We start from the raw sequence: 22756 nt of genomic DNA on the forward strand, positions 1-22756 counted from the left end.
TGCAAGTAAAGGGCGCCCTCCCCTCTCCACCTGACTGCCATGACGCGCCAAAACTTGCCCGACGGGTACTGAACCTTCACCTTAGGTGACACTGCGGGGACACTGACGTCTTAAGAAATTGCCAACTTCAGAACCCTCTGGACGTTTTCTTGCAACTATTGCGTCTTCTATATGTATTCTTCGGTCACGATGTTTCTCCTGGTTCGTGCCTTGTGTCTGTCTCTCTCATTCGAATTCGGGCTCGTCTTGAGCGCTGCGCCGACATACCAAGGCGGCTGCGGCGGTGTTAATACGGGGGACAATGGGACCATCGAGTCCCCACGCTGGCCCCGTACTTACCCAAACCGACGCCGTTGTGTGTACGAGATCAGGGCACCGCCCGAGTCGACCATCGCCCTGCAGTTCCCCACTTTCCACCTGCAGCCCCGGCAGAGGAACCGTTGTTTGGACTGGCTGAAGCTTTACGACGGGGACAACCTGATTGGAGGCCCGTTCTGCGGAAAGGAAATCAGCCCTGACCGGATCTTAACGTCTGAGACCAACAAAATTACGGTGGTTTTCAAGAGTAACCGCAGACGGGTCTTCCCTGGGTTCAGGGGAACCTACAGTACAGACGTACCGTCGCCCGGCAGTAAATGTGGACGCCCCGTTATCCCCAGGACGCCCTGGACAAGGGCGAGTACCGGGAGCAAGATCGTGGGTGGAAATGTTGCGGCACCTGGCAGCTACCCTTGGCAAGTTGCACTCAAGCATAAGGTAAATTATGCTCACTTCTGTGGCGGGGCTTTGTTGAACGAGAACTGGGTTGTCACCGCCGCGCAATGCGTTGACGGTGACTCTCCAGCCGAGCAATTTGTAGTGACTGTTGGTGAGCACGATTTAAACAACAGTCCGGACTGGAACTATGTCGGCAGTATCTTTATCAATCCCATCTATTCACCCGATACTGTTGAAAACAACATCGCTCTGCTGAAGCTATGGCCTCCTGTCTCTCAGAATGATCACGTCCAGCCGATCTGCCTCCCTAAACAAGGTTTCGAGACTCCGCCAGGGACTATCGTTACCGTGACCGGGTGGGGCAGAACCTACTTTGATGGCCCCAGTTCACCCGTCCTACTACAAGCCGACATGCCAGTAGTATCTGCCGAGAAATGCAAGAAAGTGTATCGCCATCTTGCACTGATCACTAGTAGCATGATGTGCACAGGATACGATGCAGGCGGGGTGGACTCGTGCCAGGGAGACGGCGGCGGCCCCGTGGTGGTCTTCCCGTCCGAAGGGCCTGCTTACCTAGCCGGGCTGGTCAGTTTTGGTTATAAATGTGGTGAGGTGGGTATACCGAGTGTGAACACTCGGGTGTCCTCTTACGTGGACTGGATCCAGGAAACCATGGATAAATATTAATAGAGTTGTTACAGCGACCAGGCGGCAAGAAGGTCATCATTCTGTCAGAGAAATATGCAAGATGGCAACAAGATACGATTGCCGCAAACTTATCTCTTCAGTTCTAATTTTGTTTGTAAACAGCTGAAAAGTTTCCAATCTGGCCTGTGTGAAGATATTTTATACAGCACTGCGGTACATGGTACGCCTTTGTGTAGCAATATATCTATATACATATATGGACACAGCTATACATATTACACTCAATTCTGCGTAGAATCTTATACATATATATATATTCATACATATATACTATATCACACAATATAATCTATCACGTATGTAGAGTTATCAACAATGCTATAGTACAAGCCAGAGGGTTTAGCATTGTCAACAACACTTAAGTTTATTTAGTTTAGCTCAAGACGTATTGATGGATGGACTACCATATCTTGATTTGGTTATCCCCAGTACATTGTGTTGAAGTTCGATGAAGTTTAGATTGACATTCAGGCTATAACTATACACAGTACAAAAGTTTCTAAAGCAACTGGACAGATATGTAAACGGTCAAACGTTTCAGGTAGCATCTTTTTACTTTGGTCAGTGACTAAGAAAGGTCTGTAGTCTACAAGCTAATTTAAGGGTTAGGGAGGCAATGTATGAGAGAATGTACACTTCCCCCTTAACAGGAGAGAAGGACTACGTGTCGAACTTTCCATGACTTACTACCATACCACCCCACGAGACAACATTACCCCTTGTATAACCCTTGTACAACAGGGGGTTAGCTAAGCCATCAGTATCAACCTTGTATTGACTTTCGCTAGTTTGGTTTTGTATGTGTATAGTACAGTTTAACCTAGTAGTACGTCAACATTTGTTAACTTAGCATTTAATCATAGTTTGAAATATTGTTATTGATGCATCTACCGACAGAAGTAAATCTTCCTAGAGAATAGAGCAAAATAAATGCGGTGAAAGGTTATTTAAGTCTGTGTGCATGCGGCCGCTTATGTTTTTCCCCTTAATTGAACATGGCGAAAACATAAAGAAGGTTAAATAAAGGTGATGCGGGTACCTGTCCTGCAGGTTTCACCATGAACACTAACAATACGGGTGTCAGACACAATACATGTGCACTCGTACTCGTAGTTGTCATCAAATAGGGACTAAGGCAATACTGATTCGATTATACGGATGACATCCTCTGAGCACCCCAAAACTGATGCGAGAGTTCGAAAAGGAAACGTTGGGCAAAAAAAGGTTACATTCGTAGTGAAAGTGGTCAGGAATGTTGAAAAAAAGACCGAGCACACAAAATCTGATGAAAAAGGGATTCCACGACATTTTTTTTCCAATATTGTTTTGTTTCGTATTTTGAGCCATGAGCGTAAAGTCAAAGAAGAAGATGTGAAAGAACAAAATTAAAGATAAAAGGTTTATCTATTCTACCATGTTCTGTGTCTTCAGACATTTCTTCAATTTGTCTGACCACTTAGTTTTCAGATCGGATGCAACTTTTTCTCCACGTTTCACCATGAAAAATAACAAGTGTTATACATAACAAAAGACTCTTTGTGGTTGTGTTACATATAGTCCATGGGCCAAGCAGCTTTTTGGTACCAAACAGAGGGACAAAGGGTGACTTACTTTTTTGAAAAGGTTGATTCCTCTACTTTATAATTATGCATGATAATAATGTCAAAAGTCCAGCTTCTGGTGACGTCATCAAAATGGACTTCGATTTTTGGGACTTAATTCAGAGGACTGGGACAAAATATCAAACATCGATAATTTTCGGTGAAAATCGGTTTGTAGGCAAAAGATACCACAGGAATCGCGAAATAGTATGCTTTTGGTTGATAATTTGACTCTATAAGAAGCTATGAGCCTTTTAAGTCCATTTTTGGGGGTAATTTTGTGTAAAAAAATATTTTGTCCCAGTCCTCTGAATTAAGTCCCAAAAATCGAAGTCCATTTTGATGACGTCACCATATCACGTGATAATTCCTAAAAAGCTGGACTTTTGACATTATTATCATGCATAATTATAAAGTAGAGGAATCAAACTTTTCAAAAAAGTAAGTCACCCTTTGTCCCTCTGTTTGGTACCAAATGGCTATTTTGAGGGACCTGGCCCATGGACTAATAAGTTTACGCTCTGGTAGTGCACTGGCATTCAAACAAACTTCGGCCTCTTTTGTCATGGCCAGTGGAGTATATTTGATATGTGCAACGAAGAGTGCATGTTGGACGAGTCAATCATTGAGGGGTGTCTTGCAAAAAATAGACGACGTTAGGTGTTTTTGTTTGCAGCATGAGATACGACGCGTGTATTTTTCAAAATTGACTGAATTATATGAGGTCGACTGAGGATATCTTCAGTAACTTTCAGCTTGAAAAAGGCCATTAGAAGACACCAACAGCGTTCAAACCACCTGATAGCTGCAAGTCAAGGGCGCCCTCCCCTCTCCACCTGACTGCCAATGCCATGATGTCAAAACCTGTCCGACGCGTACCTTCACGTCGGGACTTCTGTGGGCGCTGACGTCTTCAGAAATTGTTCAACATCAGAACCTTCTGGACGTTTTCTTGTAACTCTAGCGTCTTCTTGACGTATTTTTCGGCCACAATGTTTCTCCTGGTCCGTGTCTTGTGTCTGTCTCTGTCCTGTGGGCTCGTCTTGAGCGCTGCACCGACATTCAACTGCGGCGGTGTTTATACGGGAGACAATGGGACCATCGAGTCCCCTAGTTGGCCCCATACTTACCCAAACCGACGCCGTTGTGTGTACGAGATCAGGGCACCGCCCGAGTCGACCATCGTCCTGCAGTTCCCCACTTTCCACCTAGAGCCCCGGTGGAGGAACTGGAGGACCCGTCCCGGACGTTGTATGGACTGGATGAGGCTTTACGACGGGGACAACCTGATTGGAGGCCCGTTCTGTGGAAAGGAAATTAGCCCTGGCCTTGTCTTCACGTCTGAGACCCACAAAATTACGGTGGTTTTCAAAAGTAACTTCAGAAGGGTCTTCCCTGGGTTCAGGGGCACTTACAGTACAAACCTACAGTCAACTACGCTGCAGCCGACCGATGATGATGTTGACAGCATCACTCCGGCGTACACCGTTAACAAGTGCGGTCGCCCCGTTGTCCCAAGGACGCCTTGGACCCGACCAAGCACCGGGAACAAGATCGTGGGAGGAAACATTGCGGCACCAGGCAGCTACCCTTGGCAAGTCGCTCTCAAATTATCTTTTAGAGGTAACATCTTCTGTGGCGGTGCTTTGTTGAACGAGAACTGGGTTGTCACCACCGCGCAGCCCTGCGCTCTTGATTATAGTACTACTAGAATTGTGGCGGTTGTTGGTGAGCACGATGTGAACAACAGTCCGGAATGGAAGGAGTCTGTAAAAGTCCAAAAGATCATTACACATCCCACCTTTTCATCCGGTAGAATGGGTGACAACATCGCCCTGCTGAAGCTAGTGTCTCCCGTGTCTCTGAATGATCACGTCATGCCGATCTGCCTCCCTAAACAAGGTTTCGAGACTCCGCCAGGGACTATCGTTACCGTGACCGGGTGGGGCAGGACCTATCATGGCCCCGGTTCACCCGTCCTACTACAAGCCGACATGCCAGTACTATCTGCCGATAAATGCTGGACTAGTGTGTATGGTACTAGTAGCATGATATGCACAGGCTACGATGCAGGCGGGGTGGACTCGTGCCAGGGAGACAGCGGCGGTCCAGTGGTGGTCTTCCCGTCTGAAGGGCCTGCTTACCTAATCGGACTGGTCGGTCGGGGTTATAGCTGTGGTCATCCCGGTTATCCCGGTGTGAACACTCGGGTGTCCCAATTCGTGGACTGGATCAAGGAAACCATGGACAAAAATTCATAGAGTTGTCAGAGCGACCAGGCGACTTGGCAAGAAGGCCATCATTATGTCAGAAAATATGCAAGATGGCAACAAGATACGACTGTCCCAAACTTATCTCAGCCATTTAAATTTTGTTTGTAAAGACGTGAAAAGTTTTACAATTTGGCCTGTGTGAAGACATTTTTAACAGCACTACATGGTACGCCTTTGTGTAGCAATATATCTATATAGATATATGGACACAGCTATACATATTACACTCAATGCTGCGTAGAATGGTATACATATATATATTTATACATATATACTATAGCACACAATATAATCTATGCCGTATGTAGAGTTATCAACAATGTTATAGTACAAGCCAGCGGGTTTAGCATTGTCAACAACAACACTTAAGTTTATTTAGTTTAGCTCAAGAAGTATTGATGGATGGACCACCATTTCTTGATTTGGTTATCCCCAGTACATTGTGTTTGAAGTTCGACGAAGTTTAGATGGACATTCAGGCTATAACTATACACAATATAAATGTTTCTAAAGCAACTGGATAGATGTGTAAACGGTCAAACGTTTCAGGTAGCATCTTTTTACTTCGTCAGTGGCTAAGAAAGGTCTGTAGTCTACAAGCTAATTTAAGGGTTAGGGAGGCAATGTATGAGAGAATGTACACTTCCACAAACAGGAAAGGATGCCTACGTGTCGAACTTTCCCTGACTTATATTACTATCATACCACCCCCGCGAGACAACATTACCCCTTGTATAACACTTGTACAACAGGGGTTAACAAAGCCATCAGTATCAACCTTGTATTGACTTTCGCTAGGTTGGTTTAAATTTTGTATGTGTATAGTACAGTTTAACCTAGTAGTACGTCAACATTTGTTAACTTAGTATACAATCATAGTTTAAAATATTGTTATTGATGCATCTACCGACAGAAGTAAAACTTCCTAGAGAATAGAGCAAAATAAACGAGGTGAAAGGTTACTGAAGTTAGTGTGGCCGCCTGTTTGTTCCCCTCAATTGAACATGGCGAAAACATAAAAAAGGTTAGATAAAGGTGATGCGGGTACCTGTCCTGCAGGTTTCACATTGAACACTAACAATACGGGTGTCAGACCCAATACAAGAGCACTCTCGTAGTTGTCATCATGTAGGGACTAAGGCAATACTGATTCGACTATATGGATGTCATCCTCTGGGCACCCCAAAACTGATGCGAGCGTGCGAAAAAAAGAAAGCTGGGCAAAAAAGAGTTGCATTCGTTATGAAATCTAAGTGGTCAGGAACGTTGAACAAACGACTGAACACACAGAACATGGCAACCAAACAATAGATTCTATATTCTATAGTCTTGTTCTTTCACATCTTTTTGGGAAAGACTTTGCTCAAACTCATTTTCAACTAAACTGTACAGATAGTGAGATACACATGGCAAAAACATGATGAAAAGGGCCTTCTACGATATTAGGCTAATATCTGTTTTCCGATATTGTTTGCAGCTGACGGCAAAGATATTTGTTCATTTTGCAGCTTTTATGTACGATTTATGGTATAGTCGCAAACTTTGTCTCTTTTTTTGACACGGACAAAAATTGACGTGAGCGCGGATGTCACCCATATAGTGAAATCAGTGTGGCATAATAGTTAATTCTTTAAAGGAAACCCAAGCAATATTAAGGCCCGAAAATCGGATTTTGAAAGTCAATCTATTTACTCATTTCTATACATGGTAAGTTGAAACGACATGATCACGATGTATAGCGACGTCCATCATGCAAAAATATGACGTCGTTGTGACGTGAGACCTCAATGAACATCGTCGCGTGTTTTTTTTTTTGTAGGCTCGTAAAACCAAGGGGATCATTGTACGGCACGTTTTCGCGCTTGAAGTATGAAGTTATTACGCAAAAGTGGCTAAATAGTGTTAGTAAATGTCACTAGTACCATAAAGATTTCAGCATTTTTTTTATTTCCATATTTTGGGACCTAATATTGCTTTGGGTGCCTTTGATTTAAACAAACCTCGGGCTAAGTGGTCATCGCCAGGGGATAGTCGTCATAATTGGGCCTTCACTACCAAAAATATTCTTATTTTTTGTTTCTTCTTACACACAAAAAAGAATCATAAAAAGAAGTCTCTTTTGTCTACGAGTTAAGAATTTTTTTCATTAGTCCTTATTTTCGTAGAAAAATTGTCTTTAAGTAAGATTATTCAAGAAAGGAAATAACTCTAATATTTTATTAAAAATAGCAAGAAAAATAATCTTGAAGTCAATGAAAATAAGAAGTTTTCTAGAGGGTGAAAATCTTGTTGAGAAATAGTTTCTTAACTAAAAAGAATTAGGAAAGTGTTCCTTGTTGTGAGAATTTCCATCGAAAAGATCAGAGTAATTTTTTTAATTCTTTCTTGAAATTTTTGATATAAGAAAAATTGTTCGCGAGTTAAGAAAAATGAGGAAAACTAGAAAAATTATTGTTGGTAGTGTTGAGTCTGACGCTTGAAGTTGAAGTACTTCTAAGTGTGAGCCAGTATTGTTCTATGAGAATCGCATCGTGATTTCTCACTTTCAATGGCTTACGAGTTTTCTTGTTACCGTCGGTAATACATCTTTACTCATCGCACCTGTTCAGCTTCTGTTTCTTGTTGTTTGTTTGTTTGTTTGTTTGTTTGTATTGCATACCCGGCAAACCGCCTCATGGCGTAACACACCAGGTTTGTTCTGAACAGAACAAGCTGCATATCCGGATAGATTTATTTAATCCACTCACACCCCTACTCTACTTCTCGATAAGTATTGTGGATTCTTTAGAGTGCTATAGGTGTGTCTTTTCTCAAAACACGGACCGGGACCTCCACGTAACGTTCAATCCGAGGGATGTCCGTAACCGAAGCTATATATAGCTAGGTACTCATTTCACCTGAGTTAGGAAATTCGTGTAAAATGCCTGTTCAAGGGCACAACGTCGGGGAATGCCAGGGTATTCGAAACCAGGGCACCCTGCGCCATGACGCCAAGCAACGCCACTACTTTGAACATTAAAGGAGTCCTAAACTCCAGAAGGCGGTATTATTTGCCACTAGATTATGTATCAATGAATCAATAATCAGCCGACTTTTTACAGAATTTTGCTTCTGGTAAAGTACACAAGGTGTGTTTTTTTAAAACAATATGATACTCACTAAACGCTTGCAGACCCTACCCATGCATTCCCTATGTGTAAACATACATCTTAATGGTGAGTATTTTTGGCATAAATGAGGGGGGTTAAGCACAATAAGAAGGCCAATTGTTGATAAGATATAAAAGAACACAAAGCAAGACGAGTTTTTCTTAACCACCCTGACATTCTTTTTGTAATCTAACTTTTGTCAGGCCTTGTCAGGCACATTGTTATAAGCCACAGGCTGAGGTTGTTTAATTCAATTAATCAGAAAATAGAGGGTCATGTCGGGAATTTGGTAGAATACTGAATGCTTTTTGATGCGCATTGGACTAGTGGGTACTTTATCGTATACTGTAAAAAGTATTCATTTTTACTTCCTAAAATTATCATCTATTGGAAAATGACTCCCCCCTCTGGACTTTAGGACTCCTTTAATCACCTACAGAGCGGTGAAACATATCGGCAACGCCGAGTACGAAAAGTACAGGATAAAATGCAATTTTAAATTACATAACTAACAATACTTAAAATCTAAGATGCTAAGATTTGTAGCAAATTGAGTAGCAATATGAACTGAGTGGAAAGCAATGAAATTAATAAAAATGATAATTAAAAAACAGTGAGATTTAGATGGAATAATAAACCATAATAACCATAACTAGCTGAACGGGAACCAATGAAATTGATATAGGTAAAATGAATTATATAAAAAAAAAGAACAAACGAAATTGATGTAAGAAATAAGCTATAACTGCAGTAAGGAGTATGATAAAAAGTGGACTGGGTTAAAGTTAAAGTGACCCGGGCGTCCTGAAAAGACGCATAGGGGTGGCGCCCATCTCCATTTCTATAGCCCTTAGGCCACACACATTTGTGCAAGTCACTACAGCAGGGGGCTGATCCGCTGGTAGTGATGTGTGTGTTTAACTACCATACACTTTCCTAATGCTGAGTGCTAAGTAGAGAAAGCAGTATGTACCATCTTTAAAGTCTTTGGTATGACCCGGCCGGGGTTCGAACGCACGACCTACCGTGTACAAGGCGAACTCTCTACCAACTAGGCCATTGCACCGATTCGAGGTGAAAATAAAATGAATGATTACAATGTAACCTTGACAATAATCTGGGTATGGAACAATAATGCAATGGGGGTTTACGTGGAACTGTAGAGGATATGGTGTTACACAGTGTGGTACAAATAACATAGAAAAAACAACAACAAGGAAATTAAACAATTATAAACCATAATTACAGTAGGGAGCATACCAAAAAGTGAACTGGGTGCACGTGACTACACGATTATAGTGTTCGCAGAGGTTAAGGGTCACGCTGGAACACACGAAGTCTGTAGTATCATGGTAGTATGTCCTTGGATGGGGTCAGAGGGTAAGGGACATGTGCGTGTGGTTAGACCGGTCCCTGTTACAGACAGCTAACTCACAGGTAAGTTATTTTGAAGTAATGTGTCTTTAGAAAGACGTATTCAAGCCAGAATTTTGGATCATTGTTACAAAGATAAACAATTACATGTATGTGTGTGTTACTCCAGGCCCATCGAAGACCACATGACATTATTGGCTTTCACCTCATTCTGAGGCCCCAATAATTTCCACTGGTGACTATCAGGTGGTGTTACCCTTGATTTCATAAATGGAATATGATACAAGATTTAAAAGTGACACAAAACGTGATAGAATTTTTAGAAATCGTTCTTCATCTCGATCTGTGGAAAGCCTCTAGTGAAAATTGGGTTTAGAGCGCCTATGTTACTGGATTCACGGCACGTTGGCGACCTCGTTGCGACCAAGCAATGTGAGCGTGCACAACGAATTTCATCGATAAGATATGAACTCGCTTACGCTTTTGTGTTTTGTTGTCTTTTCGGTCATATCTCTATGTTTTGCATGATATCCCCATTATAAAGTCAACAGATGTCTAATTTAATTTAGAACGCAGCGAGGGCGCCAACGTGCCGCGGGTCCAGTGAGATAGGGGCTTACGCAAACTGTGATGTTTATCGACCTCACGTGTGGCCTTCCGTGTCAGGTAGAACCTTGGCATTTCAACAGCCTCACCCTGAATAGATAGACAGGTTAGACGTCATTACAGAATCCGCGACAGATCAAATCTAGATCGGCAAGGTCCTAACGTTTTGTCACAAAGGTAGGAACATATCTGCTTGTACAAATCATAGATATCTGAAGAAGCTTTAACTCCAATGTCTTCCCTAGACCTACCCACATAGCATATACACATGCAGCCGTTCTTAAGTTGTACTGGCCACAAATATAGGGAAATACAGACTCACTGACAGACACCCACTCAAATACAGGCCTGCGCGGCAATTTGAGCTTATCATGAACAAACATAGGTTAAAAAAAACAACAACAAAAAACAACACACTAAAACAATACCTTCATTTTTATGTAGGTAACAACCCGCCATGGCACCAACTCGTTGGGGGATCGTGAGCGCTGGAAAAATCAGCAACGACTTCAAAGTTGCTCTGGACACTCTGCCCGACGAAGAACACCAGGTGAGCGCTACGTCGTTATCTGAGTATTTGTATGAAGGTTTTTCTGTGCTGGTAATCGGTAAGAGTTTCACACTTTATTTCCGCACATAGTTTTGGGACAGATCATTTTTCGCATTCTGATTAGCTGTTTTGTATTTTTTACTACTACTACGACTACTACTACTACTACTACTACTGCTGCTGCTACTACTACTACTACTACTACTACTGCTACTACTACTGCTACTTCTACTGCTGCTGCTGCTACTGCTGCTACTACTACTGCTACTACTACTGCTACTGCTACTACTACTACTACTACTACTACTGCTGCTGCTGCTACTACTACTGCTACTGCTACTGCTACTACTACTGCTGCTGCTGCTGCTGCTACTGCTACTGCTACTACTACTACTGCTACTACTACTACTGCTGCTGCTGCTGCTACTGCTACTGCTACTACTACTACTGCTACTACTACTACTGCTGCTGCTGCTGCTACTGCTACTGCTGCTTCTACTACTGCTACTACTACTACTACTTCTACTGCTACTACTACTACTGCTACTACTACTACTACTACTGCTGCTACTGCTACTACTACTACTACTGCTGCTGCTGCTACTGCTACTTCTATTACTACTACTACTACTCTCGTTGTCAAGCTTGTCCACAGTAAGGTTCATAGCAGATTTTAATCATTGTTATCCTTTAATGTTGGCAGGTGGTGGCTGTGGCAGCCAGAAGCCTGGAGAGAGCAGAGCAGTTTGCTAAAACTCACAACATCCCGTCAGCTTATGGATCGTATGCCGAGCTTGCAGCACAGGAGGTCATAGGTAGAGTAAGACACACAGACAGACACAGGTCGAGAGAGAGAGAGAGAGAGAGAGAGAGAGAGAGAGAGAGAGAGAGAGAGAGAGAGAGAGAGAAGACAGACAGGCACAGGTCGAAAGAGAGAGAGAGAGATAAAGAGAGAGAGAGAGAGAGAGGCAGAAAGGAAGACAGAAAAAAAGAAAGGATGATATGATTGGGAAGACAGAAGTGCAAGAATGTTGCCTTTCGTGAAGTCATTTGATATCTCCAAATCTTTAACTGATTCCACTAATTTTCAGTGTCATGTTAGAACAGAAAGGCCTAATTGAATAGCAGGAATTTTATCATGTTTGTCATTTTACCTTTAGATGTGGTGTACATTGGCGCCACCCATCCCCAGCATGCACCAGTGACTACCATGATGCTCCGAGCAGGGAAGCCTGTCCTGTGTGAAAAGCCGATGTGTGTCAACTCCCGAGAGGCGCGGCAGGTGATCAGCCTCGCCAAGGAGAAGAACATCTTCTTCATGGAGGTAAAGATGGCGTATCTATATTGTGACATAGGCTTATCATAGACTCACAACAGCCTGAGCCTCACTTTGGTGCATGACCCTGAGCTGACCCAGGGAATTCCAAAATGGCCGCCGTAATTGGCAAGAGGTCTATTCTTGAAAACTTGATTAAATAGATGAGGCGGCAATGAAATAAATCTTGCTAATAATTCATGAAATTCACACGAACACGAAGAAAAGCGCTTACCCAAGCTTTCGGACATGGAGGCCTCTGGTCCTTCTCAAGTTCAGCCTACGTCACCTGACCTGAGCGGAAGTGTGAGGTCAGCAACGGGTCAACGGTGCCCGGCAGTCGGTATCGGCCCCCGTCTCCGGTTGATCCCTGACATTTGTTTGCTACGCTTTGTCCAAATGGAGTTTCGGGACACTCTATCTTCACATCCTGATCTAGTAATCACATGTACAGTGTTCTGTACTTCTGTTGTTTGTGCTATTAAGGTATAGAAATGAGGATTGGTTCAGAGAATGTAAAATCAAGCTAAATATTTTGCACTTATTGTGGGTCCTCTTATTATGTCCTAATCACAAATCAGTACATTTGAAATTACAAGATTTGGTTTGAAGTACATAGCAAGCATGCAGTGTACAGCGAATTTACATGTAGACGATGATCGTTTTTCAAAGGCTATTTGGAGCCGTTTCTTTCCAGTTTATGAGAAAGTCCGCGAGATCCTCGACTCGGGAGAGCTCGGGGAGGTGAAAATGGTCACAGCGTCCTTCGGGATCAACTTTGATGGCGTCCCGAGGTTTAGAGACAGGTCAGAGGTCATGATTCTGCTTTAACCATCGTGACTATCTTGTATAAGACTCACATAATGATTGAAATATATAAATTGTTCTCCAACTGTAAGAATTGACTCACCGGAATGTTTTACCGAATCACTCGGTCTTCTTAAGCTATCTGACCCAACGGCTGGCGACACGTGCCTCTAACGCAGGTGTGACGTCAGCACCGGGTCAAAGTTTGTCGGAAGTCGGTATCGCCACCCGTCCCGGTTGAGAGAAGGTGGTGCTCCCGCAGCGTTTGGGTCAGATCGCTGAGAAAGACCGAGTGATTGGTATGCAGCTTGTACTGTTCAGTACAAACCTGATGTATTACGTCATGAGACGGTTTACCGGGCATGGAATACAAACAAACAAACAAACAAACAAACAAATAGATGAGTAATACAGATATAGCCAAACATTCGTACATCTGTGCTCCCCATAGATCTCTGGCAGGAGGATCACTGATTGAAATCGGGATCTACCCGATCCAGTTCACCACGATGGTGTTTGGAGGGGAGGAGCCTCAGGAAATCACTGCTACTGGACATCTCATAGACACGGGTGGGTTCTGAAACATTCATACCTTTTTGCTTGAATCTGTGACGTCACGTTATGCAGATAGGACACGTGACTCGGTGAGCAGTGGATCATAAATTGCAGAAGGTCTATAGCGCCCGCCGTCACTGTTGAGAGATGTTTGCAAAGCCCTGATGTAAAAGGCTAGCTTCTTTTGTTCCTCTTGCAAATTACAGTACAGTTTACTTTCAAGTAAACATGCAGTTATCCTTATGTTTCCAGTGATTTTGATATGGTGACGATGATTAAGAATATCGGCGGCAAAGTTGCCGTCTCAGAGACATTCAAATGTGTGTCTACAGGTAGCTAAATATAATATTAACCCACAGGAGTGGACGAAGCTGCTAGCATTGTCCTGAAGTACAGCAACAATAGGATGGCTGTCCTGACATGCAGTATGTCTACAACACTGGCTCAAGAGGCTTATGTTTACGGGACCAAGGCCTCCATTAAGGTGGGCACAAAATGTATCCAACAATTTTCCTTTTTATTGTTGTTATTTTGACATATAACATCAGAAATTAAAGAATCGCAGCTTAGAAGTGGCTCACCTCTACATAGTTGTAGATGAATATTCAATATACAACATGCATAGTCCGTCACAAACCGGCGCGGAGCTTGTTTATGACATTTTGCAGATTCCAAACTTCTGGTGTCCTACCAAAGTGATCGCCCAGGACGGGACCCATGAGTTTCCCCTCCCTCCTCCAGGAAAACCGCTCAACTATTTCCACAGTACAGGGCTGCGGTTCGAGGTTATGGAAGTCAGGAGGTGCCTGCAGGAAGGTCAGATTATGTTTCAGATCCTTTAATCACAACCTAAGCGGTGTTTATCTGGCCGAAGTTTTGATGATTGACATTTTTTTTCTTCTAACAAATCGATCAGTGTGAGGGTGGCAATTTTAGGAACTCTACTGCCGCTGTGTGCTTATAACCAGGTCTCCCGCTTCCTTGCAGGGTTGAAGGAGAGTCCGCTGATGACCCACGCCATGAGCCTACAGATAGCCGGGATACTGGACCGGGCACGGCAGGCCGTCGGTGTCGTGTACGATCAAGACAAGGAATAAAAGGATGCCCCTGTGTCTGAATTGGTAGCACATGCCCGTAGCCAGGGGGGGGGGGGGGGGGGTTCGGACGAACCCCCCCACAGGCTTGAAGGTCCACTTTCACAGGCTTGAAGGTCCATTTTTCAATGTTCAAGATTTTTTTTCAAGGCGGACTTATTTGTATTTGCATCAACAGCAAGGCCACGGAGGTTAGAATCCTAGAAAAAAACTGCTCACTTTGACTTTGTCTCTGATTTTTCCTCTCAAATTCTCTCAAAAACACAGGAAATGCCCTTTCAGAAGGTTCAATTCTTAGAATTTGAAACGCTCCAGGGTCCACTTTTTAACGTCCAAAGGTTGTTTTTTTTTCAAGGCGGACTTATTTGTATCACCAGCGGGGCTGGAATCCTAGAAAAACTGCTAATTTTAACCTCCTTGCTTTGTCCAAGGAGGTTAAAATATTTTAACCTCCTTGCTTTGTCTCTGATTTTTTCTTTGAAATCCTCTCAAAAACATGGGAAATGCCATATCAGAAGGTTCAATTTTTAAAATTTTCCGGGGGGGCATACCCCCGGACCCCCCTAGAAACCTCGCGCCTGCGGCGCTCGTCTCACGCCTGCGGCGCTCGATGGTCCCTCAAACATTAAAAAGAACCCTCCCATTCAAAATCCTGGCTACGGGCATGAGTGTAGCGGCTTCACAGTTGAGCCTCCTAGTTCCAATTTGTTAACTGGGAGACCCGGGTTCGAATCCCGGAAGGGTATCATTGTTGGAGCTGCACCGTATTTCGGAAGAAACGTAAAATGGAGGTCCCATGTTCAAGGAGGTGCCTCGAGCATGTTACAACAGTCTAATTACTTAGATGATACCTATACTGGCTGTAATAATACAACATGGTGAATATTAAATGATGGTGATGAGGACAATAGTTCCATTGCGCTAAACAACAGGAACTTTATACTTAATATATAACTTTGATAAACAACTTGCTTCAGATGAACATTAATCGATATAGATAATACAAAGCATGACCTAATTTGCATAACTGATGAGAAAAGTTCATACCTTGGTGGGAAATGATGGTATATGCATACTTGTCATGCATGTGATTTGTAATTAAAATATTATGCAAATTAGCTGATTTCAATAGTTGTTTTGCTAATGACATGACCTTTTCGACTGACGTATTACAATATCACATGTAGATAGCCAGAAGGGACTGACCAAGGAGCCTGCGTTTGATGTTAATTTTAGAGTATTATACCATTGGCCAATTAACCAACAACCATGGTTTATTGTGATAATATTAGGGCTGTGCCCAACGAAGTAACACGATGGATCCCTGAAAATTCAACTTTTTTTTTATCTTAAAAATGTGTAAATTATGGTATTTTGTGTATGCAAATTTGTGTGTAGGAAGCAAACCTAGTGCCATTTCATTCCAGTGCTCTACATTTTTGGATGAAAGGGAAGGAAATATAAACTGCATAGACAGTAACAGTTATATATCCAGTGAAAAAACCATGACTAGTCAAAAGTGTATTTCCGACTTTATTCACTCTCTACCCATAGTATTCTCCACGATGTAAACCATACAAAATACAGTATTGGCGTCTTTTTTTGCAAAACAACACTTTCTTGGGCATTCATGACAAAATGCCCGCTAATAGTCTTGTGATGAAAACCTTTACTTCTATTGGCTGAATTGCTAATGTTGATTGACAGCCAGGAAGGGTCTATTTACTGCAGCTTCCAAATTTAAACACAGAAACAAAGTTCTACCATCTAATCTCCAAGCAGATGTTGGGAGGCAAAATTGTTACACTTTCCTAACTGCCCATTTTTGTTACAAACCACCCCCGTAGGGCTGTTAGGCAAGCGCAATAGTTTTGCCTTCCTTCATCTGCTTGGAAATCATCTACCACCATTTTGTGAACTTGGACTATTCTCTCATTTTTACTTCTCGATTACAATAAATAAGAACCCAACAGTGTCAGAACTATTGGAATCTATAAAAGTTACTTAGTTCACTTAGAGCTTTCTTCTCAAGATTTTTTACTACTTTGAAGAACATACTTGTCTTTAAGTTGTACATGTAGCATCTTCATATTTCTGTTATAAATTTTACATTCAGAAGATGTTTGACTTAAATGTTTTTCCAACATTTCAATGTCTTCCTAAATACTGCATGTTGAAACTTTCGTGGTGGTTTTATGTTCACATTTTTCTTGCGGAAGCCCTTCATCGCAAAAATACTCATTCTATCTTTTGCCCCTCTACCCCCTTGTTTCAACTTTGATTCTAAAACCGTTGAGAACACTCCATTTCATCCCTACCATGAAAATACACCCCTGTGAATTTAAAGGCTTTACAGCACCAAGTGACCAGTAAGTATGTTGTGTTACAAAGACATTTGAGTCTGTTTATAACAATGAACAACACAACACTGTCACAAAGAAGTTATCAACATGTCTGAACAATATCAATCAATAACAAAATTATTTTCCCTTCATAACAATCATATACAATTTCATATGACACTTTCCAGTTACTATTGCAATGAAATCCAAGGCTTACAGCCCCCCCTCCTGTTCTATGTCCCGCTATATCTTGGTGTTGCCGGGCGTGTCCCTCTATATCCTGGCGTTGCCGGGCGTGTACTCCTCGGGAAACTGGAATGTCTTGGCCCCCACCCCGCTGATTCTGGGTAGGGTGCCGGCATTGGGGATGACGTTCCAGGAGAGGGTCAAGGTCACATTCTGGTTACCTCTGTGGGAAGATAAACCATACTTCCAAGTTCATGCTTAACTGACCTACTGTAAATCTTGAAATGTTTGCCATGTTTTTTTTTTGCATTTTTTTGGGTGATTTCTCCACACCACGAATATGTCTTTTCAAGTACAGTATTACTACTGTACTATAATTCCAAACTTCAAACACCACAAAAACCTTCTGCAACAAAATTAAGTCTCGCTAAAATAAATGAATTTGCAGTAATTAATTAGTTACACGTACTTACTATTCTAGGGATACAGTTTGTACATGTGTAAATATTGGATGCTCTAGCAATGTAAGTTGTAACCCTGCTGAAAGTTTCTCGATTACATTCAGAATAGCCACTACAACATATGCTCACAACAGTGGTAAACCATGTTCAAGCTACAAGTATTTATAAGTTACAAGTTGTTGGATGTGTATTTTGCTAGATTATGACAATTCTTTACGTAACATCTATAGAATTGTGTGAGTCTCCTGTCCAACTAATTCATTTATTTTCATTTATTTATTTATTTCGATTTACCACATTTGTGGAAGGATTGACATAACAGGTGAACTATCACCTTTTCAAGATGTCATCTCATACCGGACTGTAAGGTTTGGACCATCGCACACCGGGGCATGACCCTACTCTTTTTCGAAAGGTGTGGTGGGTTCTTTAAAGGCACCCACAGCATTTTATGAGGCTTGAAACTTGACTAAAAAAACTCAAATTTCTAGTCATTCCTACACATAGTAAGTTTCAATAACACTATACCATTACATATCAACATTAAAGGAGCAAAGGTACGATGTCGTTGTGGTGAGAACTGATATAAAATCCAAGCGCTAATAGACTGATCCTGACTGTCCATCACAATTAGCGGTTCAACCAATGAGAGAGTGACTGCATGTCCGTCAAATATTAGCATTTTTATGTCTTAATTTTGCATTTCTACATTTTGACGGAGGTGGGCGGGGCAATGTTATCGGTCTATTTACACTAGGCGCGTGAAACTAAAAGATCACCATGTAGCTTTTTTTGTGCCGCTTTTGAGCACTTTTGATAAGAAATCCGCACGCAAATGTGGTAAACGGTGGCATTATATGTCAATTTCATAAAGATTACAGCAACTAGAATATTTCCAGTTTTCAAGCTTTATAAAATGCTCTGGGTGCCTTTAACGTGCGCGGGGTGTGGCTCTCCCCAAACACGGGACATCCATTTAACGTCCTATCCGAGGGACGTCCCTAACCCTAGATGAGCTAGGTACTCATTTACACCTGAGTGAAGTGAGGAAAGTCGTGTTAAGTGCCTTTCCCAAGGGCACAACGTCGGGGCGCAAGTCCGGACATGTCTCTGGGCACACCGGGATACGAACCGGGGACCCATATTGTTTGACAGCCGAGTGATCTACCACTGCGCCACACGGACGCCACGTGTGGCGCGACGCCAATGTTGCATGTCCTGAGAAGGAAAAATCTAAAGCTGACTTGACGGAAGAGAGAATGATGGCTGAACCCACCTGAGTCCCTTCCCATCATCGAAGAAGTAGTACTTGGAGTGGAGACTGCGGTAGTCCAGCCGGGCGTTCTCCCCTCTCCTGATGATCTTATCCCATAGAACAACCTGGTTCAGCTTCTACAGGTGGGCATTGAGAGAGATGAGAGAGAAGGACAATGTAAAAGTGTTGGATCAGGATTCTGACAGGTTTGTAACAGGTGTGAGGGAGGCAATCCACGTCCGTAGACAACGTACATGTAGTACCAGGGTACCATAATTCAAACAGAGTCAGAGGACTTCACTAAGCCTGTATTTAACTGTCTCTTGTCACATGATTATAGTAGGGCTGTGAACAAAAATTCAGGTACATGTCCAGTACAGGTACAGCGGTTTAGGTATATGTACCCTAACAAGTTTGGTTAATTATCTGTAAGTTAAACATGGAGCTAACTGTCTTTTTTAGTGATAGATTGTCATCTTTGTATGAGGATTTATGTATTTGAATCTCAAAATAAATCTATTTGCAAGTTTTCTTCATTTTCAACTGTGTCTGTATAACACAAACTCCAGCTGCCTGGGGCTGTAAATGGCAGGGGCTGACCGTTTACGATGGCTTCTATAAGTGCGATTAAATCTGGCTACTGTGAGGTTATAAAAACTCTGTCAATCGATTTACCTATCTTTAGTCTAAAAAATGGTGTCCGCTAGTGTTTCAGTTTGTTTAGGTAATGTACAGGTACAGTAGATCTAGATGTTACAGGTACAGGTTTTAGGTACACAGCTCTACATGATAGTCAACATTATCAGTCAAGACAAGATCTGAGCTTTTGAGCAATGTTTGATTGTTAAAATAATGCAGGACGTATGCACCCAACATTTAAATGGGGACGGAGGCCATACTGTTCTGTGTAGAAGAGAGATTATTCTAGTAAACTGTAAAGATCTGCATTGCAAGGGGGAGCATTGCGAGGGAGCAGAGCAATGAACCGTGGGGATGGTGTGGAAGGGGAGGTTCCTTCCATGGTGTAAAGTTGTAGAGAATTTTCAGGTTAAAATGGGGCATTCTTTGGCTTCCTGAGGGGCAAAATTACTGTCAGACAGGTCACAGTTGAAGACTGTGGCCACATGTGACATAAATGTAGAAGCATACCTGGTCAAACCCTAGAGTTTTAGGCCAGTCAAAGGATCCGCTCCCCAGGGTAAGGGGGGGGGGGGGTGCATGGTCAGGGTATGTGGGTGCAGCGCCCCTGTAACCCTCTTTAGACAAAGCCCTGCTAGTACTAGTGCTCAGTGTTCTCACCAGGATTTTTTCACAGCATAGGGGTCAGGTACCGAAGGCCAACTTTGCGAGGCGCAAGTCACTCGCGGAGTGCCAAAGACATGATAACGGTTGGGAGTCTGGCATCTTCCCGCACAAAATTTTGAAATTCATAACCAAATAAGACACTATTTCCTGCATTTTTAGGGAGAAATTTTGTGCAGTTAAGTTTTTCCTCTGTCACATCCTCATTCTAAAGTCAAATATGAACTTTTTATAAGATTTATGAAGGTTCTTCCCAGAAAGAAACACCCCTATGCTCATTGAAACTCAGCATCAGGGTCCAGATCACAGCATTGGGGGTTCAGATCACAGCATCGGGGCCCGGGGTCCAGATCAAAGCATCGGGGGGCCCCCCTGAAAAGGCCTGGCGAGAACACTGGTGATATCTAATACATTGCCTTACATTGTTAGGAGTGGTGTACTCTGCTGTCAGGTACAGGAACAGCTGCTTCATGTTCCAGTTGAACAGGTGCTGGAGATGTGAACTTTTGGTCAAGGAAAAACACAGCTCAAACATACAGTAAAATTGTAAATAGAAACATCAACATGTAATCAATCTTTTTGGATGGGAAGTTAGGCTGTTCATCTTGTATTTTAGGACAGCAACACCTTGAAAGAAAAAAAAACTAAGAAAACAGTGAGAGTAAAAGAGTAGACAGAATGTGGCTTTAGACAAGTAGTGAAATTCAGACACAGATATGGTCTTTTTTTTCCACAAAAAAATGGTCTCCTACAATGACTGTCAAGTCTTGCAGTGACATCCTCACAATGAGTGTAATTGTGTACTAGTGTAACTAAGAGTTATCAACCAAGGATTGATGTGTTCAAAAATTTCCCGAGAACCATATAGTCAAATGGAACTCATTGTCATCAAATACTGTAGGAACATCTTCACTGAATAGCTTTAAAGAACGATTGCAGTCAGATGTGCAAAAGTTACGTGTGACAGGCCGTTCAGTGTAATATAACCAGCTGCTGCCGTGCCGCGTGCCTTCGAAGCTGGTGTGTTACGCTGAAGGGCAGTTATACCGGTTATACAGATACAGAATTGACTTTGATGACAAACAAACAACTGTCTGTCATGTGCTGGAAGGATATCTGCTTGAAGGTCAAATGTGATGAAGCCAAGGTCATTCTTGTCTCTGGTTGTGCTGAAGTCCTGGACATTTTTCCTGGAAAAAAAGATAAATCAATCAAAGATAAATTTCCCCCTTGTGTTCAAACCAATATGACATCTGTACATTGCGTGTACAATTTAGAATAACTTTGCTTGAATGTGTAAAAGTCAATGAGCATATCTTGAAAGTGCATTCAGCTTTACTAGTACTGTACAAGCAAGACTCTAACAACAACAATAACAACAACAACAGTAGCCTCGTGGTCCATATGGTTGGTACACGTCATATTTACACCTAAATTATTGTTTAAAGTCGGGCAATATTTATGTTACAGAACATTGACTTAAAACTTTAAGCTTAATCACAAAACTCAGCATATTTATATGCTTACCATAGCGTAGAGAAAATCACTTCTAACGCGGGAGGACAACCATCAAAACAGAATAATACAGAAGTCACCATATTGTAAGACTTGCTTTTTTCATATGCATGTTTTAAGTTTGCACAATTATAAAAACATATGGAGACGAATATATCAACTTAATAATCTTTTTCGCTGTATAAATCTATCTTTAAATGGTATCCTTAATGCGTGTTTTTTTACATAGTCATTCTAATGGTCGGTAATATTCATAAATTTACAGGAACCTATGCGCTGCGGCCACGTACTACATGAAAAGGCGTGTTATCAAGGGGGAGGGGGGCGGCTACTCACACGATGATTTTGTTGACGTCTATCTTGATGGGGGATAGGTGGTCGTTCATGGCGGTCGTCAGGAAGCAGCAGAAGGTCAGAGCCGCCATCACGCTCAAGGTGAAGGCGAAAATCGTGTTCGCCCGGGATAAAACAGTGTTCATCTTGACGATTTTCCCGGTTCACTGTGGAAAACGCTAAATTTCAGTAGGAGTAAAGCTAGCTACAGATCCGTGATCTGCTGATTCAGTAATGTAAAAGTAGCTGCACATCCTGTTCTACTGATTACCTCTTCCAAAAACATTTGCTACCTTACTACAAACCGTACAACCAAGGAGAAGTTTAATAGGAGAAGCTAAGCAAATGTGTGTTGTTAATGGCAGCAAAAAAAAATCCGAAAACGGATGGATACTGTTGTCGTGTAATGCATTTTTGCCATGCGTATCAGCACAAAGAACAGCTCAAAAATGATTAAAATGTAACGTTATTTCGAATTTGCTGCAATGTCTTTAAAAGTAAAGAAAGAATAAGACTATTTATTTATATTTATAAAATTCAGAATTCATTGTTTGATAAACAGCCAAACCAATTAATAAATAATGTTCTGAGTGATTTGTTAAAAATTCATTAT

At 42.2% G+C, this 22756-nt stretch overlaps 3 protein-coding genes across 3 annotated transcripts; 2 read left to right on the plus strand and 1 right to left on the minus strand.

Moving 5' to 3' along the window:
- Positions 1–5456, plus strand: LOC136437549 (ovochymase-1-like). The gene is made up of 2 exons (XM_066432165.1): positions 1–1401; positions 3944–5456. The coding sequence occupies exons 1-2, from the start codon at positions 172–174 to the stop codon at positions 5285–5287; spliced, it is 2574 nt and encodes an 857-aa protein (XP_066288262.1). The 5' UTR covers positions 1–171; the 3' UTR covers positions 5288–5456.
- Positions 5457–9801: 4345 nt separating this feature from the next.
- Positions 9802–14497, plus strand: LOC136437550 (trans-1,2-dihydrobenzene-1,2-diol dehydrogenase-like). Its single transcript, XM_066432166.1, has 8 exons — positions 9802–9885; positions 10873–10978; positions 11682–11793; positions 12139–12302; positions 12966–13099; positions 13552–13670; positions 14015–14139; positions 14324–14497. Exons 2-8 carry the CDS (start codon positions 10886–10888, stop codon positions 14495–14497), a joined length of 921 nt encoding a protein of 306 aa, XP_066288263.1. The 5' UTR covers positions 9802–9885; positions 10873–10885.
- Positions 14498–17363: 2866 nt separating this feature from the next.
- On the minus strand, positions 17364–22370 carry LOC136436944 (signal peptidase complex subunit 3-like). The gene is made up of 5 exons (XM_066431355.1): positions 22147–22370; positions 21410–21485; positions 20717–20791; positions 19015–19130; positions 17364–17500 (listed from the first exon to the last, which is right to left on the minus strand). The coding sequence occupies exons 1-5, from the start codon at positions 22287–22289 to the stop codon at positions 17365–17367; spliced, it is 546 nt and encodes a 181-aa protein (XP_066287452.1). The 5' UTR covers positions 22290–22370; the 3' UTR covers position 17364.
- Positions 22371–22756: the final 386 nt, after the last annotated feature.

This window comes from Branchiostoma lanceolatum, chromosome 6 (genome assembly GCF_035083965.1).
Source record: "Branchiostoma lanceolatum isolate klBraLanc5 chromosome 6, klBraLanc5.hap2, whole genome shotgun sequence".
Classification (NCBI taxonomy): domain Eukaryota; kingdom Metazoa; phylum Chordata; class Leptocardii; order Amphioxiformes; family Branchiostomatidae; genus Branchiostoma; species Branchiostoma lanceolatum.

Excerpts from the sequence above, each read along its gene's own strand:
- LOC136437549 (XM_066432165.1), top strand. The coding sequence starts at position 172 with ATGTATTCTTCGGTCACGATGTTTCTCCTGGTTCGTGCCTTGTGTCTG. Across the intron at positions 1,402-3,943 it reads AGGAAACCATGGATAAATAT|AAATTGTTCAACATCAGAAC; the intron begins TAATAGAGTTGT and ends TGACGTCTTCAG.
- LOC136436944 (XM_066431355.1), bottom strand. The coding sequence starts at position 22,289 with ATGAACACTGTTTTATCCCGGGCGAACACGATTTTCGCCTTCACCTTG. Across the intron at positions 19,131-20,716 it reads AGTACACCACTCCTAACAAT|AAGCTGAACCAGGTTGTTCT; the intron begins GTAAGGCAATGT and ends GCCCACCTGTAG. Across the intron at positions 17,501-19,014 it reads GATGATGGGAAGGGACTCAG|AGGTAACCAGAATGTGACCT; the intron begins GTGGGTTCAGCC and ends ATCTTCCCACAG.
- LOC136437550 (XM_066432166.1), top strand. The coding sequence starts at position 10,886 with ATGGCACCAACTCGTTGGGGGATCGTGAGCGCTGGAAAAATCAGCAAC. Across the intron at positions 10,979-11,681 it reads TGCCCGACGAAGAACACCAG|GTGGTGGCTGTGGCAGCCAG; the intron begins GTGAGCGCTACG and ends TAATGTTGGCAG. Across the intron at positions 13,100-13,551 it reads GTCCCGAGGTTTAGAGACAG|ATCTCTGGCAGGAGGATCAC; the intron begins GTCAGAGGTCAT and ends TGCTCCCCATAG.